The sequence below is a fragment of the Dendrobates tinctorius genome, unplaced genomic scaffold, assembly GCF_039654945.1.
Source record: "Dendrobates tinctorius isolate UK_male_01 unplaced genomic scaffold, ASM3965494v1 ptg000301l, whole genome shotgun sequence".
In the NCBI taxonomy this organism is placed as follows: domain Eukaryota; kingdom Metazoa; phylum Chordata; class Amphibia; order Anura; family Dendrobatidae; genus Dendrobates; species Dendrobates tinctorius.
The window spans coordinates 2004740-2024799 of record NW_027361968.1 but is presented as its reverse complement, the minus strand read 5'-3'; the positions used below and the strand labels follow the sequence as shown (position 1 = coordinate 2024799).

General features: G+C 46.5%; 1 protein-coding gene across 2 annotated transcripts; it reads right to left on the bottom strand.

Annotated features, from left to right (window-relative positions):
* Positions 1-6363: 6363 nt before the first annotated feature.
* On the bottom strand, positions 6364-18441 carry LOC141073458 (very long chain fatty acid elongase 4-like). 2 transcript variants are annotated; one of them, XM_073560689.1, is made up of 8 exons: positions 18318-18441; positions 16184-16250; positions 15806-15993; positions 13718-13798; positions 13510-13566; positions 10391-10505; positions 6909-7128; positions 6364-6764 (listed from the first exon to the last, which is right to left on the bottom strand). In XM_073560689.1, the coding sequence occupies exons 2-8, from the start codon at positions 16239-16241 to the stop codon at positions 6569-6571; spliced, it is 915 nt and encodes a 304-aa protein (XP_073416790.1). In that variant the 5' UTR covers positions 16242-16250; positions 18318-18441; the 3' UTR covers positions 6364-6568. The 2 variants fall into 2 exon arrangements, with proteins under 2 accessions (XP_073416790.1, XP_073416791.1); XM_073560690.1 differs by having other exon boundaries at positions 7001-7128.
* Positions 18442-20060: the final 1619 nt, after the last annotated feature.

The window sequence follows — 20060 nt, the reverse complement described above, 5'->3', positions numbered from 1 at the left end:
AAATCTCCTGGTAATTCTCAGATTTCATGATTCCTGTGATATAGTCAAGACCTCCAATACCAGACACAGCAAAGCAACCCCGTGGCATTACAGATCCTCCATCATGCTTAACTGTTGGTAGGGTGTTCTTTGCCTTATAAGCTTCATCACCCCATCTGTAAACAAACTGTTCCTTTGCATTGCCTCTTGTATTTAACACAAGCGTTCGATACAGGAGATATTCCACATGATGTATTTACACTTCATGGGGGCCAATAATGATGAGCAGGACTGTGTACGCATCTCCTGGTAAGTTACATAGGACTGCAGGTATTATATATACATTTCCTGGTGAGTTACATAGGACTGCAGGTTTTATACTATATATATGTACGCATTTTCCTACTGTGTTACTTAGCACTGTATATGATATATATACATTTACTGCTGTGCTACATAGGACTGCAGGCATTATATATGCACATTTCCTGGTGAATTACATAGGACTGCAGGTATTATATATACATTTCCTGGTGAGTTACATACGACTGCAGGTATTATATATACATTTCCTGTTGTGTTACATAGGACTGCAGGCATTATATATGCACATTTCCTGGTGAGTTACATAGGACTGCATGTATTATAATATCTCTCTCTTTCTCTATATATATGCACACATTTTCCTACTGTGTTACTTAGGACTGAATATATTATATATACATTTCCTGTTGTGTTACATAGGACTGCAGGCATTATATGCACATTTCCTGGTGAGTTACATAGGACTGCAGGTATTATATATGCAGAACCTTGGAAGTTACATAGGACTGCAGAGGAAGAGAAGTCCACCACCCTAGTACTTGGTTCAGCTGATTGCCGATTTGCTTTCCCACTGATTGTCCTGGGACCGGAGGAGCCGAGCAGTTTGATACCAGTTTATCCACCGGGGTCCTGGAGGGCGAGCATGCAATCTTACCCGCCCCGGAGGAGCAGATGTCTGCAGTCGTGCGTTGCCTGACCAGCTATACGGGTCCAGAGCTGCAGGATCAGGGCTTGTGTAGTCTCCACGTGTCTCTGCACAGTACAGAGAGGATGGGTTCAGACTCACGACCAATAGTTAAACCTACATCTAATGCACCATGTGGAGGGGTGTAACTATAAGGGGCGCGGGGGTTGGATTCCACTAGGGCCTTGGTGCCTCCAGATGCTTCATTACTCTTCTGCTACACAATTACTGCTCTCTGGTCTGCTCCACATCTTCCAATCATCCACTGTCCATCACCTCTTCTATCTATGGATGGTGGAGAAAGTGCTAACCCTAACCCTAACCCTAACCCTAACCCTTGGAGTCTATTCCCAGCTCGATGTGGTTTGAGTATGTCAGCCCTGTGAGGAGTCGGGAAATGGACGGGAGACTTTTCTCTGATACTGTAAATCGCTGATAGACTAATTATATGTGACTTCACATAAAATCTGTGCTAGAATAAGAGCGGACAGTGACCCCATTGCCCTCGACAAGCAAGAAGAACACACGCTTCACTGTCCATGTGGCTAACACAATATAAGCTGAGCGCTTAGGACTTGTCATGGATGAAAGACACAATATCTCTAACTCTGTGAAGAAGAAAATGATATCTCCATTGTCCATAGAAGACTTAATACTCCACCAGCTTTATCCTCCTGAACATTATGGTGTATGGAGGACACAATCACTGGGAAGACGAAAGAAGAAATCTCCATTGTGCTTGGGAACGTTAATTGTGGAAGAGTTTGTAAGTCCCAATGTGGAAGAAGAAGATGGATCATCTGAAGAGTTGATGTCTCCTCTGACATCCCTACTCTCGTGAACAAATATATATATAGACAACACAACCAATATCTCCTTTTCTGTGATGAACACGAATACAACATCACGATGACCCTCAGAAGCCAAGTTGGACGTAGACAGAAGATGGATCGTCTGGACACCAGCCGTTCTAATATGGCTCTGCCGAGTATGGTGAGTAGTTACCAGTCGTCATACACAAGCCATATCTCAGCTCATGGTTCCTTGCTCTCATGGTTGTTGATGTTGGGGTGATAATATGATATCATTGGTGAATTTTAGGGCAAGAATCTTGTGTCTAATGGAAAACAAAATCCTAAGAAACTTCAGGTCTTTCCAGAATCAACATCTAGATGAGATCTCACCAAGTGAGAGGTGAAACTACCTCCATAAAGGAGCAAAATACCCTACAGACCAGCACATTACAATGACTCTTATCTTGCGGAGTGGGGCCTGGGAGGTTGTCCTGTCTGTGGACATGATAAGTAAAATCCACTCCTCATGGCAGGAGCGTACGTGACATAAAAATTGTTTTAGAGAGGGAGCCTGGTGGGAGATAATTAGTAATTCTTGCTTTTGTGTTGAAGATATCATTAGCAGAGTTACCGGTTTATTGTGGAAAAACCAGTGTTGGGGCCAAAGGGCGAATGGATGAGTGGTGCCGTAATCAGAAAGGTAAACATCTGCATGGCTGCCCGATTTTTGCCCTCAAACATCTCAAGGCCAGTGCTGGCACCACCGTCCCATGGTGACATCTTGTCTCCAGCTTCTCATGGCACGACCAATATGGAGACAAGACGATTGCTCAAGAGTTCTTACGTTTACTACTATATCATCGACGTGGAGACTGAAGGGAGTGTGTGGCCGGTGGGTCGCGTTCATGTTTTACCTGTTACCTTATAATACCGAAGCAGAATCAATTAGCGGAAGATTGGGATCAGTCTCACAGGGTTAAGGTTGATCTAAGTCCATCGCGTGGAAGACATGGAGATCTCCTTCCATCCCACCAGATACAGAAGACACATTTCCCTTATATTGTAATAAAAAAAATTTACTGAAAGGAAAATGGGCCTATTTAAAAGTTTGTGCACCCTGCATGGTTAGTACCGAGTATCTCCCCCTTTTTAAAAGTATCACAGCTTGTAAACGCTTTTTGGAGTCAGACAAGAGTCTTCTTATTCTGGTTTGAGGGATTTTCCTCTGTTCTTCCTTGGCGAATTCCTCCAGTTCTGTGAGATTCCTGGGCCGTCTCGCTTCCTCTGCTGTTTTGAGGTTTAGCCACAGATTTTCAATGATATTCAGATCAGGGGACTGTGAGGGCCATTGTAAAAACCTTCATCTTGTGCCTTTTGAGGTCGTCTATTGTGGATTGTGACGTGTGTTTAGGATCATTCTCCATGTGTAGCAGCCATCCTCTTCCTCTTTCCACCTTCAGGTTTTTACAGATGGGGTTATGTTTGCATCAAGAATTTGTTGAAGTTTCATTGAATCCATTCTTCCTTATACCCGTGAAATGTTCCCCGTGCCATTGATTGCAACACAGCCCCAAAGCATGACTGATCCACCACTATGCTTAATGGTTGGTGAGATGTTCTCTCCTGAAATTTTTTGCCCTTTTATCTCTACACATACCTTCGGTCAACAGGAGTTGTTTCTAAAATGCACCAGGCTTGTTTACATGTTCTTCTGAATACCTCTGATGCTGAATTTTATGGTGAGGGCACAGGAGAGGTTTTCTTCTGATGACTCTCCCATGAAAGCCATATTTGTGCAGGTGTCTCTGAACAGTAGGACAAAGTACTGATCCTGAGTTACATCCTGTATTATACTCAGTATGTACACAGTGTCTGCACCAGCAGAATAGTGAGTGCAGCTCTGGGGTATAATACAGGATGTAACTCAGGATCAGTAATGTAATGTATGTACACAGTGACTGCACCAGCAGAATAGTGAGAACAGCTCTTGAGTATAATACAGGATGTAACTCAGGATCAGTAATGTAATGTATGTACACAGTGACTGCACCAGCAGAATAGTGAGTGCAGCTCTGGTGTATAATACAGGAGGTAACTCAGGATCAGTAATGTATGTACACAGTGACTGCACCAGCAGAATAGTGAGTGCAGCTCTGGAGTATAATACAGGATGTAACTCAGGATCAGTAATGTAATGTATGTACACAGTGACTGCACCAGCAGAATAGTGAGTGCAGCTCTGGAGTACAATACAGGATGTAACTCAGGATCAGTAATGTAATGTATGTACACAGTGACTGTACCAGCAGAATAGTGAGTGCAGCTCTGGAGTATAATACAGGATGTAACTCAGGATCAGTAATGTAATGTATGTACACAGTGACTGCACCAGCAGAATAGTGAGTGCAGCTCTGGAGTATAATACAGGATGTTACTCAGGATCAGTAATGTATGTACACAGTGACTGCACCAGCAGAATAGAGAGTGCAGCTCTGGAGTATAATACAGGATGTAACTCAGGATCAGTAATGTAATGTATGTACACAGTGACTGTACCAGCAGAATAGTGAGTGCAGCTCTGGAGTATAATACAGGATGTTACTCAGGATCAGTAATGTATCTACACAGTGACTGCCCCAGCAGAATAGTGAGTGCAGCTCTGGGGTATAATACAGGATGTAACTCAGGATCAGTAATGTATGTACACAGTGACTGCACCAGCAGAATAGAGAGTGCAGCTCTGGAGTATAATACAGGAGGTAACTCAGGATCAGTAATGTAATGTATGTACACAGTGACTACACCAGCAGAATAGTGAGTGCAGCTCTGGAGTATAATACAGGAGGTAACTCAGGATCAGTAATGTAATGTATGTACACAGTGACTGTACCAGCAGAATAGTGAGTGCAGCTCTGGAGTATAATACAGGAGGTAACTCAGGATCAGTAATGTAATGTATATACACAGTGACTGCACCAGCAGAATAGTGAGTGCAGCTCTGGAGTATTATACAGGAGGTAACTCAGGATCAGTAATGTAATGTATGTACACAGTGACTGCACCAGCAGAATATTGAGAGCAGCTCTGGAGTATAATACAGGAGGTAACTCAGGATCAGTAATGTAATGTATGTACACAGTGACTACACCAGCAGAATAGTGAGTCCAGCTCTGGGGTATAATACAGGATGTAACTCAGGATCAGTAATGTATGTACACAGTGACTGCACCAGCAGAATAGTGAGTGCAGCTCTGGAGTATAATACAGGATGTAACTCAGGATCAGTAATGTAATGTATATACACAGTGACTGCACCAGCAGAATAGTGAGTGCAGCTCTGGAGTATAATACAGGATGTAACTCAGGATCAGTAATGTAATATATGTACACAGTGACTGCACCAGCAGAATAGTGAGTGCAGCTCTGGAGTATAATACAGGAGGTAACTCAGGATCAGTAATGTAATGTATGTACACAGTGACTGTACCAGCAGAATAGTGAGTGCAGCTCTGGAGTATAATACAGGAGGTAACTCAGGATCAGTAATGTAATGTATATACACAGTGACTGCACCAGCAGAATAGTGAGTGCAGCTCTGGAGTATAATACAGGAGGTAACTCAGGATCAGTAATGTAATGTATGTACACAGTGACTGTACCAGCAGAATAGTGAGTGCAGCTCTGGAGTATAATACAGGAGGTAACTCAGGATCAGTAATGTAATGTATATACACAGTGACTGCACCAGCAGAATAGTGAGTGCAGCTCTGGAGTATAATACAGGAGGTAACTCAGGATCAGTAATGTAATATATGTACACAGTGACTGCACCAGCAGAATAGTGAGTGCAGCTCTGGAGTATAATACAGGAGGTAACTCAGGATCAGTAATGTAATGTATGTACACAGTGACTACACCAGCAGAATAGTGAGTGCAGCTCTGGGGTATAATACAGGATGCACATACTTTGGATAACACGCTGAGTAGACTGTGATAGGTTGTGGCTTCACCATTTGGGGGCGCTGTGACAATGATTACTAGTTGATCCCGGGTTGCCCAGCGATCACATCACGTCAATTTCCTCATCTTGCAGCACAAGGTAAGACACAGAATATAACTTCATGACGTCTGAGACAGTGAACCGGTTAATATTGCTCCTTTAATAACCTTTGAGCCGTAAGTTTGTCTTCTACAGTCCAGCTCGCTTTGCTTTATGGCCTGTAGTAAATACAGCAGAGAGGAGACGTCATTATCATCGTTACACAAGATGATGTATTATTCCGATCAGAGTGCTGGTGAGGTCAGCGGCGACCCGTGGCCTCCTGGAGACCTTGTCCTGTGACCTCCGGTGGCCGTGCTGTTATATAAGAGGCACATACCCGAGTTATCACCGATATTACATGTAATGATGCATCACTAGTCTAGAGATGGTTAATAACTGGATAGAAGTAGCTGTATGATCCCCAGAGGCGGTGATCGACCTCGATCACCTGATCTTTGCATTAATATGCTCCATCAGCTGGAGTTTTTGTGACATATCGAGCCTGTACGATACACACCAAGTCATCAGAGCACACGTGATACATAAAAAAGCATTTATTGATGTAGTGATCTCCTCGGGGGCGGGGCCTCGGCTCCTCAGTCACATGATCTGCAGACACTACGATATTTGCAGATATCATCCTATGACATGGGCAGGAATGACACTGAACCCCGGGTTATTGGAGGAGCTGTGGCCCTTGCGCTGGGGCCCCTGATAACGCACTTTCTTCCCACATGCCTCCAGTCAGTAAATTGTGGCCCCTGAGGGCTCAGAGCTTCTTCTTGTGGGGGCGGCGGAGGTAGGTCTGGTAGTAGAAGTTAAGGAAGAGGATGATGAGGGTGACGATGTAGGTGAAGACGGCCAAATTAAAGCCGTCCGGGAACGGACAGTCTGTGAAGAGGTTGTACCCGGAGTGAAGAGCGATGGCAGCAAACTGCGTCTACGGGAAAAAGACACGAGCACGTCATTATACCGGTGATTATCGTGGGCTGCGGGGGCGGCACGACGTGTAATATAGTGACATGACATTCTCATAAGTTCCATGATCCCAATGTGATATAATAAACGACAATGTCATTATAACCGTGTGACCAAGGACGACGTCATAACAGGACGTGTCATAGTGATGGAACGCTGCTCGTATCGGCGCCATTTCTGGCCGAGTCCTCGTGTTACCAGCTGGAGCATCGTCAGGTGTCGCTTCCACCACAGATATTTCTGCACCGATGGCCCCAGGACAGAGAGAGCGTAATACAGGTACATGAAGGTGTGGACAAAGGAGTTCAGCATCCCGATGAAAAAGGCTGAGGAGACAAGAGAGGGAAGTTACATGTACGGCTGACACCAGAAGGTTCCATCCACTATATATAAAGACACTTTTCATGTTTTTCTCAATACCTGACATGAAATCAGAATAAAATGTTCCCCTTTTAGGACAATTAGAATTACCATAATTATTAATATTTGGCAAGTGCCAGAATAAGGAGAGAGAGAATGTTTTAAGCCATTTTTATTACTTACTGCACAGCCTGGTTTCCATCCATTTCATTAGTATTTGGTGCCATTGCCCTTACACTGAGTGACTTGGGTTAGATGTTTGGGTTCTCCTTCCACAAGCTTCTCACAATAGTTGGACGGAATTTGGGCCCGTTCCTCCTGACAACACTGGTGTAATTGATCCAGGTTTGTATGTCACGTAGCTCGCACCAGCCTTTTCTGCTTTTTTCCATAAGATTGAGATCAGGACTTTGTGATGGCCGCTCCAGAATGTTGACTTTGTTATCCTTCAGCCACTTGGTTACCATTTTGGCACTATGCTTCAGGTCATTGTCCATTTGGAAGAACCTTTTTCGCCAAAGCTTTTACTTCCTGGCTGATGTCTTGAGCTGTTTCTTCAGTATTGCCACATAATCTTCTTCTCTCATGATGCCATATATTTTGTGAAGTGCACCAGTCCCTCCTGCAGCAAAACAACCACACAGCATGATGCTGCCTCCCCTGTGTTTCACAGTTGGGATGGTATTCTTAGGCTTCTAAGCTTCTCCCTTTTTCCTCCAAATGTAACGATGGTCACTATGCCCTAAAAATTAGATTCATCAGACCACAGGAAACGTCTCCAACAATTTAGGTCTTTGTTCCTGTGTGCATTTGCAAACATTAATCTGGATTTTTATTTTTCTTTTGGAGTAATGGCTTCTTCCTGGCAGAGAGGCCTTTCAGTCCATGTTGATACAGTCCTCGTTTCACTGTGGATATTGACACAATCTTACCAGCTTCCGTCATCATCTTCACAAGGTATTTTGCTTTTGTCCTTGGGTTGATATGCACATGTCGGACCAAAGCACGTTCATCTCTGGGACACAGAACCCATCTCCTTCCTGAGCGGTATGATGGTTGGACGTTCCCATCTTGTTTGTACAGATGAACGAGGCGCCTTCAGGTATCCTGAAATTGTACCCAAGCATGAGCCAGACTTGTGCAAGTCCACAATTCTCTGCCTGATATCTTGGCTGATTTGTTGAGACTTTCCCATGATACTACACAAAGAAGCAGTGTGTTTCAGGTGTGCATTAAAATACATCCACAGGTGTGTATCTAATTAACCCTGATGTTGTAAAAAAACCTATTAGAGGCTTCAAAACACCTGACATCATCATGTGGGCAGTCCAGAATAGTGTAAAGGCTTAGTAATCTTAGTTTATGGAAGCTTCAGACTTTGCAGTAATAAAAATGCCTTAAAACATTCTCTGTCTCTCGCATATTATTCTGACATTTGGTAAATACTAATAACTGTGGTAATCCTAATTATCCTAAAACGGGAAAGGTTTATTCTGATTTCACGTCAGATATTGAGAAAAACATGAAATGTGTCTTTATATATAGTGGATGGAAACTTCTGGATTCTACTGTTTGTACAGGTGCTTCTCACTAAATTAGAATATCACTGAAAAGTGAATTTATTTCAGTTCTTCAATACATAAAGTGACTCTCTTCTATTCTATAGAGTCATTACACACAGAGGGATCTATGTCACGGGTTTATTTCTGGTGATGTTGATAATTATGGCTTACAGCCAATGAAAACCCAAAAGTCATTATCTCAGGAAATTAGAATAATTAACAATAAACCCCTGTAAAGGCTCCTAAGCATTTATAAAGGTCCCTTAGTCTGTTTCAGTAGCTCCACAATCATGGGGAAGACTGCTGACCTGACAGATGTCCAGAAGGCAGTCACTGACACCCTCCACAAGGAGGGGAAGCCACAAAAGGTCATTGGTAAAGAAGCCGGCTGTTCACAGAGTGCTGGATCCAAGAATATTAATGGGAAGTGGAGTGGAAGGAAAAAGTGTGGTAGAAAAAGGTGCACAATTCACTGGGATAAACGCTGCCTGGAAAGGATTGTTAAGGAAAGGCCATTCAGTAATGTGGGGGAGATTCACAAGGAGCGGACTGCTGCTGGAGTCATTGCTTCACACCACACACAGACGTCTCCAGGACATGGGCTACAAGTGTCACATTCCTTGTGTCAGCCACTCATGACCAATAGACAACGCCAGAAGCGTCTTAACTGGGCCGAGGAGAAGAAGAACCGGACTGTTGTCAGTGGTCCCAGAGTCTGGAGGAACAGTGGAGAGGCCACAATCCAAGCTGCTGGAGGTCTAGTGTGAAGTCTCCACAATCAGTGATGGTTTGGGGAGCCATGTCATCTGCTGGTGTAGGTCCACTGTGTTTTATCAAGACCAAAGTCTACCAGGACATTTTAGAACTCTTCATTCTTCCCTCTGCCGACAAGCTTTATGGATATGGAAATGTCATTCTCCAGCAGGACTCGGCCCCTGTCCACACAGCCAAAAGTACCAACACCTGGTGTACACACAACAGTATCACTGGGCTTGATTGGCAGCAAACTCGCCTGACCTTAACCCCATAGAGAATCTATGGAGTATTGTCAAGAGGAAGATGAGAGACACCAGACCCAACAATGCAGACGAGCTGAAGGCTGCTATCAAAGCGACCTGGGCTTCCATAACCCCTCAGCAGTGCCACAGGCTGATCGCCTCCATGCCACGCCGCATTGATGCAGTAATTGATGCAGAAGGAGCCTGACCAAGTACTGAATACATTTACTGATCATAGATTTCAGTAGGCCGACATTTCAGATTTTACAATCATTTTTCAAGCTGGTGTTATAAAGTATTCTAATTTCCTGAGATAATGACTTTTGAGTTTTCATTGGCTGTAAGCCATAATCATCAACATTACCAGAAATAAACCCGTGACATAGATCACTCTGTGTGTAATGACTCTATAGAATAGAGGAGAGTCACTGTCTGTATTGGAGAACTGAAATAAATTCACTTTTTGATGATATTCTAATGTTGTGAGAAGCTCCTTGTTTGGTGGCAGAAAAGTGCAATTCTCCCAGCACAGAGACCTCTACATCTCTGCCCCATAGACACATGAAAGCGATGCAGCCAAGACCGAGGGTTATTCAGTATGACTCTCACAAAGAGTTAAAGTTGGGAATGTGGGGTCAGGCCAGCAAGATACTGGGGTACACACTCACCCTGACCACCGGCCACGTACTTCACCCCCGCCCACCAGTTGAAGATCATGGTGCCGTGGTGATAAACGTGGAGGAACGAGATCTGATTGAACTTCTTTCTCATAATGAAGAAAATCTGCAGAGAGAATAATAATAATAATAATAATAAATTTTATTTTTATAGCGCTGACATATTCCGCAGCACTTTACATTTCAGAGGGGATTTGTACAGACAATAGACATTACAGCATAACAATAATCACATAGATTATAACAAATACCAAGAGGAATGAGGGCCCTGCTCGCAAGCTTACAGTCTATGAGGAAAGAGGGAGACACGAAAGGTGGGTGGTAACAGTTGCCCTGATTGTATGGACCAGCCATAGTGTTAAGTGTGTAACAGTACAGACACAGAGGGCTAATGGATGCATAAAGCATGTGGGAACATGATGCTGGGAACCTGGTTATGGTAAAACTTTTGGCTGTGCCACACAGGGATAGATTAGGTTAATGTGTTGAGGCGATAGGCCAGTCTGAATAAATGCGTTTTCAGGACACGCTTAAAATTGTGGGGATTGGGGACTAATCGTATTGACCTGGGAAGTGCATTCCAAAGAATTGGCGCGGCACGTGTAAAGTCTTGGAGACGGGAGTGGGAGGTTCTGACTATTGAGGATACTAACCTCAGGTCATCAGCAGAACGGAGGGCGCGGGTAGGGTAGTATACTGAAACAAGGGAGGAGATGTAGGGTGGTGCTGAGCCATGGAGGGCTTTGTGGGTGAGGGTAATAAGTTTATACTGAATTCTGGAGTGGATGGGTAGCCAGTGTAATGACTGGCACAAGGTAGAGGCATCGGTGTAACGATTGGTGAGGAATATGATCCTGGCTGCAGCATTCAAGACAGATTGGAGAGGGGAGAGTTTGGTAAGAGGGAGACCGATTAGAAGAGAGTTACAATAGTTGAGACGAGAATGAATAAGAGAAACAGTAAGAGTTTTTGCAGAGTCAAAAGTAAGAAAAGGTCGAATTCTAGAAATGTTTTTGAGGTGCAGATGACAAGAGCGAGCCAGTGATCGAATGTGGGGGGCAAAGGAAAGCTCGGAATCAAGTATGACCCCAAGACAGTGGGCATGTTGCTGGGGAGTAATAGTGGAACCACAGACAGAAATGGCAATGTCGGGTATAGGTGCATTAGTAGCGGGAGGAAACACCAGGAGTTCAGTCTTTGACAGGTTCAGTTTCAGATATAGTGAGGACATGATATTAGACACAGCGTTTAGACAATCGCCAGTGTTTTCTAGAAAGGCAGGCGTGATGTCAGGAGAAGAAGCGTATAATTGGGTGTCATCAGCATAGAGATGGTACTGGAAACCAAATCTACTGATTGTTTGACCAATAGGGGCAGTGTACAAGGAGAAGAGGAGGGGGCCTAGAACCGATCCTTGAGGAACCCCAACAGTAAGGGGAAGATGGGAGGAGGAGGAACCGGCAAAAGAAACAGTAAAGGAGCGGTCGGAGAGATAGGAGGAGAACCAGGAGAGAACGGTGTCCTTGAGGCCAATGGAATGGAGCATAGTGAGGAGGAGCTGATGATCCACAGTGTCGAATGCTGCAGAGAGATCCAAGAGAATTAGCATGGAGTAATGACCATTTGATTTAGCTGTTAGCAGATCATTAGAGACTTTAGTGAGGGCAGTTTCAGTGGAGTGTAAAGAGCGGAAACCGGATTGGAGAGGGTCGAGAACAGAGTTTTCTGAGAGATAGCGGATAAGACGGGAGTGGACCAGGCGTTCCAGGAGTTTAGAGATGAAGAGAAGATTAGAGACAGGTCTATAGTTAGCGGCACAGTTTTGGTCGAGGGTTGGTTTTTTAAGTAGTGGATGTATGATGGCATGCTTAAATGAGGAGGGAAAAATACCAGAAGAGAGAGAGAGGTTAAATATTTTAGTTAGGTGAGGGGTGACAGCAGGGGAAAGGGACTGGAGGAGATGTGACGGAAATGGGTCACTGGTGCAAGTAGTTGGGCGAGAAGATGCAAGGAGCCTGCTTACTTCTTCTTCTGTGACTGGTTCAAAATCAGAGAGTGAGTTAGATGCAGTGGGGGAGGGAGGACAGTGCATGGTATGAGGGGATTTGGAGATAATTTCCTGTCGGATCTGGTCAATTTTTTCTTTGAAGTAATTGGCCAGATCGTCAGCTCGGAGCTCCGTGGTTGGGGCCTGTACTCTTGGATTGAGTAGAGAATGAAAAGTGTCAAAGAGACGTTTCGGGTTATTGGACAGTGAGATGATGAGGATGTTGAAATAGGTTTGTTTGGAGAGGTGAAGGGCAGTGTTGTATGTTCTAAGCATAAACTTAAAATGGATGAAATCTTCGTGTAGATTGGATTTTCTCCACAGACGTTCGGCGCACCTGGAGCACCGCTGCAGGAAACGTGTTTGCACCGTGTGCCAGGGTTGTCGCCGTCTGCGTTGTGGTGTTCTATTTATAGGGGGTGCAGAGAAGATAACAGAGATCAAGCAGGTGCCTGATACACTGCACTATATAATCTCCCTCCTCCAGATTCCTCTGTCCCTCTCCTCCTCCACACTCCTCTGTTAACCTCCTCCTCCTCCATACCCCTTGTCCTCCTCCTGACCCCTTTATCCTCTTCCTCCGGATCCCTCTGTCCTCCTAATCCAGATCTCTCTGTCCTCCTCTGGACCCATCTGCCCTCCTCGACTCTTCTGTTCTCCCCCTCCACACTCCCCTGTCCTATTTTATTCCCCTCCTCCAGACCCCTAAATCCCCTGCCTCCTCATCATCCTGACCCCTCTGTCCTCCTCCTTCTCAGGCTCCTCTGCCCTCTTCATCCAAACCCCTCTGTCCTCCTCCTCCAGACTCCTCTGCTCTCCTCTTCCAGACCCCTCTGCCCTCCTCCTCCAGACCCCTCTGTCCTCCACCAGTTTCATCTATTCCTTGTGAACCCCAACATGTCCAATCTTCTTTTCTCCAACACCTACAGCCGGGGTAAGTTAGGACACCTCCATACATCTTTAGATATTGAAGATCCTTAATTCCTTAATTTTGTACAGTGAATGAGAGATAAAGAAAGAGGAAAATGGAGAGAGAAGTGACCGACGCGGCCGCCATCCTCACCGTGTCAAGAAGTTCAATCACTTTTGAGAAGAAGAACCACCAGCAGACCCTCGCCATCTATGAGACAGAATCATGGGGAAGACTCATCACCCCGAACACAGTACTCCGACCCAGCAGACCACTGACGAGCAAACCACTGACCAGCGAACCACTAACCAGCGGATCACTGACCAGCGATGACACCACATGCAACTTGTGTTATACTCACCCGTAGGCCAAGCTTACTGTTACTGTAGTCCACCGGCTGACAGAAGTAGCTGTACCCCGCCAGCACCGATGTCACGAGGAACTGAGAAGAAGCACAAGGAATCAGGAAAAAAAATCAGAGAATGTGCGGAAAGCAAATCTAAGAATGTAGAGATCACGGTACGGGGTGGAGGGTCCGTGTAGATCAGGGTGGAGTATATAGACTGCACGGTACGGGGTGGAGGGTCCATGTAGGTCAGAGTGGAGTATAAAGACTGCACGGCACTGGGTGGAGGGTCCGTGTAGGTCAGGGTGGAGTATAGAGACTGCACGGTACAGGGTGGAGGGTCTGTGTAGGTCAGGGTGGAGTATATAGACTGCACAATACGGGGTGGGGGGTCCGTGTAGCTCAGGATGGAGTATATAGACTGCACGGTACGGGGTGGAGGGTCCATGTAGGTCAGAGTGGAGTATAAAGACTGCACGGCACTGGGTGGAGGGTCCGTGTAGGTCAGGGTGGAGTATAGAGACTGCACGGTACAGGGTGGAGGGTCTGTGTAGGTCAGGGTGGAGTATATAGACTGCACAATACGGGGTGGGGGGTCCGTGTAGCTCAGGATGGAGTATATAGACTGCACGGTACGGGGTGATGGGTCAGTGCAGGTCAGTGTGGAGTATATAGACTGCATGGTACGGGGTGGAGGGTCCGTGTAGGTCAGGGTGGAGTATATAGACTGCACGATACGGGGTGGGGGGTCCGTGTAGCTCAGGATGGAGTATATAGACTGCACGGTACGGGGTGATGGGTCAGTGCAGGTCAGGGTGGAGTATATAGACTGCACGGTACGGGGTGGAGGGTTTGTGTAGGTCAGTGTGGAGTATATAGACTGCATGGTACGGGGTGGAGGGTCCGTGTAGGTCAGGGTGGAGTATATAGACTGCATGGTACGGGGTGGAGGGTCCGTGTAGGTCAGTGTGGAGTATATAGACTGCATGGTACGGGGTGGAGGGTCCGTATAGGTCAGGGTGGAGTATATAGACTGCACGATACGGGGTGGGGGGTCCGTGTAGCTCAGGATGGAGTATATAGACTGCACGGTACGGGGTGGAGGGTCCGTGTAGGTCAGTGTGGAGTATATAGACTGCACGGTACGGGGTGATGGGTCAGTGCAGGTCAGTGTGGAGTATATAGACTGCATGGTATGGGGTGGAGGGTCCATGTAGGTCAGTGTGGAGTATATAGACTGCATGGTACGGGGTGGAGGGTCCGTGTAGGTCAGGGTGGAGTATAGAGACTGCACGGTACAGGGTGGAGGGTCTGTGTAGGTCAGGGTGGAGTATAGAGACTGCACGGTACAGGGTGGAGGGTCCGTGTAGGTCAGGGTGGAGTATAGAGACTGCACGGTACAGGGTGGAGGGTCTGTGTAGGTCAGGGTGGAGTATAGAGACTGCACGGTACAGGGTGGAGGGTCTGTGTAGGTCAGGGTGGAGTATAGAGACTGCACGGTACAGGGTGGAGGGTCTGTGTAGGTCAGGGTGGAGTATAGAGACTGCACGGTACAGGGTGGAGGGTCTGTGTAGGTCAGGGTGGAGTATATAGACTGCACGGTACGGGGTGGAGGGTCCGTGTAGATCAGGGTGGAGTATAGAGACTGCACGGTACGGGGTGGAGGGTCCGTGTAGATCAGGGTGGAGTATAGAGACTGCACGGTACAGGGTGGAGGGTCTGTGTAGGTCAGGGTGGAGTATATAGACTGCACGGTACGGGGTGGAGGGTCCGTGTAGATCAGGGTGGAGTATATAGACTGCACGATACGGGGTGGGGGGTCCGTGTAGCTCAGGATGGAGTATATAGACTGCACGGTACGGGGTGATGGGTCAGTGCAGGTCAGTGTGGAGTATAAAGACTGCATGGTACGGGGTGGAGGGTCCGTGTAGGTCAGTGTGGAGGATATAGACTGCATGGTACGGGGTGGAGGGTCCGTGTAGGTCAGGGTAGAGCATATAGACTGCATGGTACGGGGTGGAGGGTCCGTGTAGGTCAGGGTGGAGTATATAGACTGCACGGTACGGGGTGGGGGGTCCGTTTATATTCTCAGTCTGGTCTCACCTCATAGAACATATAGGCTGACAGTCCCACCAGTGCCAGGTTATAGACCAGGAGGACGGAGCGCAGGGTAAACGGTTCCCGTCCTTCCATTATTTTAGGGCCCAGGGCCACAAGAATAAGGTAGATGGCAAATATCAGGGTGACAGGGACGGGCGAGTAGACGAGGAGCCAAGGGTCCGTGCGGCTGTCTGTAAATAACAGGAAAAAGAAATATGTACTGGTCAGGACCAGCAGGCCACCACAAACAGCAAGGAGCCATCTGTGACTATTGGGCACCATCCTAGAGTGGAAGGGTCTATGGCCATCCCACAAAAGGAGGAGTTCCAAACCTTGGCGCTCGTTGCCCGGCATTGGGAGAGGGTTGTTGTTTTTTTTTACCTCCATTCTCTAGAGCCCACAAGTAGAAATCTTGTGCTGCCTGCCATGTGGATCCCATCCTGCAGACCTGAAAGACGAAATATGTGGAGGTCACCGAACACAAGAATCCCACCGATCACTACGGGGAAAATCATATACGATCACATTGGTGCTGCAGCCGTGATGACGGAAAGAGTGAGCGGTTGACGAGACCCAAATCATCTGCAGATTCCCAAAAACTGACCGAGGTCACCAACTGCTTCATTGTACTCACCGAGTGTAAACACGCAATGGAACCACCGAGTATAAGCACGCAACATATCCACCGAATGTAAACACGTAATGTATTCACCAAGTGCTAACACGCAACATATCCACCGAGGGCAAACACGCAACGGATCCACCGAAAGCAAACACGCAACGGATCCACCAAGTGCTAACACGCAACATATCCACCGAAGGCAAACACAACATATCCACCAAGGGAAAACACGCAACGGATCCACCAAGTGCTAACACGCAACATATCCACCGAAGGCAAACACAACATATCCACCAAGGGAAAACACGCAACGGATCCACCGAGGGCAAACACAACATATCCACCAAGGGAAAACACGCAACGGATCCACCGAGGGCAAACACAGCATACCACCGAGGGAAAACACACAACAGATCAACCGAATGTAAACACGTAATGTATCCACCGAGTGCTAACACGCAACGGATCCACCGAGTGCTAACACGCAACAGATCCACCGAAGGCAAACACAACATATCCACCAAGGGAAAACACGCAACGGATCCACCGAGGGCAAACACAACATATCCACCAAGGGAAAACACGCAACGGATCCACCGAGGGCAAACACAACATATCCACCAAGGGAAAACACGCAACGGATCCACCGTGGGCAAACACAACATACCACCGAGGGAAAACACACAACAGATCAACCGAATGTAAACACGTAATGTATCCACCGAGTGCTAACACGCAACGGATCCACCGAGTGCTAACACGCAACATATCCACCGAAGGCAAACACAACATATCCACCAAGGGAAAACACGCAACGGATCCACCAAGGGCAAACACAACATATCCACCAAGGGAAAACACGCAACGGATCCACCGAGGGCAAACACAACATACCACCGAGGGAAAACACACAACAGATCAACCGAATGTAAACACGTAATGTATCCACCGAGTGCAAACACGCAACGGATCCACCGAGTGCTAACACGCAACAGATCCACCGAAGGCAAACACAACATATCCACCAAGGGAAAACACGCAACGGATCCACCGAGGGCAAACACAACATATCCACCAAGGGAAAACACGCAATGGATCCACCGAGGGCAAACACAACATACCACCGAGGGAAAACACGCAACAGATCAACCGAATGTAAACACGTAATGTATCCACCGAGTGCTAACACGCAACAGATCCACCCAGTGAAAACACGCAACAGATCCACCCAGTGAAAACACGCAACAGATCCACCCAGTGAAAACACGCAACAGATCCACCCACTGAAAACACGCAACAGATCCACCCAGTGAAAACACGCAACAGATCCACCGAATGTAAACACGTAATGTATCCACCGAGTGCAAACACGCAACAGATCCATTGAATATAAACGCAAGGGATCCACCGAGTGTAAACACATTGTATCCAGGTATATCACCCATATTTCTTACATCGCCTCCTCCGATACACCAGGAGGGGTTCGCTCATCGGCATGACATTATTCCTGTGGTTTATCTTGTGAAGTTTGTGTGAAGTGAATGGAGATTGCTGAATGACTACACCGACAGGAGAGGAACGAGCGCTGCGCAGCCCTAAACTCACAAGTCTGGACCTGTGCACACAATGTCTGACATCCTTTCCTGGTGGAGATTATCTGTACGTGATCATTACCATTACAAAAAATCTCTGCCTTAGAGCAGCTGCCGGACGCTGTGCATCCGGACCGCACTGCATCTCCGGACCGCACCGCACCCCGTGTGAGAAAATAAAGCAAAAGAGCAGCTGATAACAGAGAATAACAGACTTCATTCATTTCCACGCGGTTTCACCCATTTTCTAAGTTCAAGGCTTTATCCTGTAATCTGGGACCAGGTAGTCCTCCGCTCTCACCTGGGCAGGCCGCTGCTCTCCGCCCGGTGCCTTCTCGCCCTCTGGTCCCAGCAGTGTCACCCTGGACTCTCACAATGACTCTGTAATCCCTGAGCAGCAACATTACACAACAGAGGGAGGGAAACAGCAAGGAACTCCCTCCCCGACCATAATGCCGAGATTATACAGAGCAACCTGACACACCAGACAGTGCAGAGCCTGGGGGAGCGAGCGCTGCTCCCAGAAAACAAGCCTCAATGAGTGCAGCTCTGGAGCACACTGCAGGAGGCAACTCAGGATCAGTAATGTACAGGGACTTGCAAAAGTATTCATCCCCTTGGAACTTTTCAGCCTTTTCCCACATATCATGCTTCAAACATAAAGATACCAAATGTAAATTTTTGGTGAAGAATCAACAACAAGTGGGACACAATTGTGAAGTTGGAGGAAATTTATTGGTTATTTTACATCTTTGTGGAAATTCAAACATTGAAAAGTGGGGCGTGCAATATTATTCAGCCCCTTTAATACTTTGTTGCGCCTCCTTTTGCTGCGATTACAGCTGCAGTCTCTTGGGGTATGTCTCTATCTGTTTTGTACATCGAGAGACTGAAATTCTCGCCCATTCTTCCTTGGCAAACAGCTCGCGCTCAGTGAGGTTGGATGGAGATCGTTTGTGAACAGCAGTTTTCAGCTCTTTCCACAGATTCTCGGTTGGATTCAGGTCTGGACTGTGACTTGGCCATTCTAACACCTGGTGACGTTTATTTGTGAACCATTCCATTGTAGATTTTGCTTTATGTTTGGGATCATTGTCTTGTTGGAAGACAAATCTCCGTCCCAGTCTCCGGTCTTTTGCAGACTCCAACAGGTTTTCTTCTAGAATGGTCCTGTATTTGGCTCCATCCATCTTCCCATCAATTTTATCCATCTTCCCTGTCCCTGCTGAAGAAAAGCAGGCCCAAACCATGATGCTGCCACCACCATGTCTGACAGTGGGGATGGTGTGTTCAGGGTGATGAGCTGTGTCGCCTTTACGTCAAACATATCGTTTGGCATTGTTGCCAAAAAGTTTGATTTTGGTTTCGTCTGACCAGAGCACCTTCTCCCACATGTTTGGTGTCTCCCAGGTGGCTTGTTGCAAACTTTAAACGACACTTTTTATGGATATCTTTGATAAGTGGCTTTCTTCTCGCCACTCTTCCATAAAGGCCAGATTTGTGCAGTGTACGACTGATTGTTGTCCTATGGACAGACTGTCCCACCTCAGCTGTAGATCTCTGCAGTTCATCCAGAGTGATCATGGGCCTCTTGGCTGCATCTCTGATCAGTCTTCTCCTTGTTTGAGATGAAAGTTTAGAGGGACGGCCGGGTCTTGGTAGATTTGCAGTGGTATGATTCTCCTTCCATTTCAATATGATCGCTTGCACAGTGCTCCTTGGGATGTTTAAAGTTTTGGAAATCATTTTGTATCCAAATCCGGCTTTAAACTTCTCCACAACGGTATCACGGACCTGCCTGTTGTGTTCCTTGGTCTTCATGATGATCTCTGTGCATGAGACAGAACCCTGAGACTATCACTGAGCAGGGGCATTTATACGGAGACTTGATTACACACAGGTGGATTATATTTATCATCATTAGTCATTTAGGACAATATTAGATCATTCACAGATCCACAATGAACTTCTGGAGTGAGTTTGCTGCACTGAAAGTAAAGGGGCTGAATAATATTGCACGCTCCACTTTTCAGTTTTTGAATTT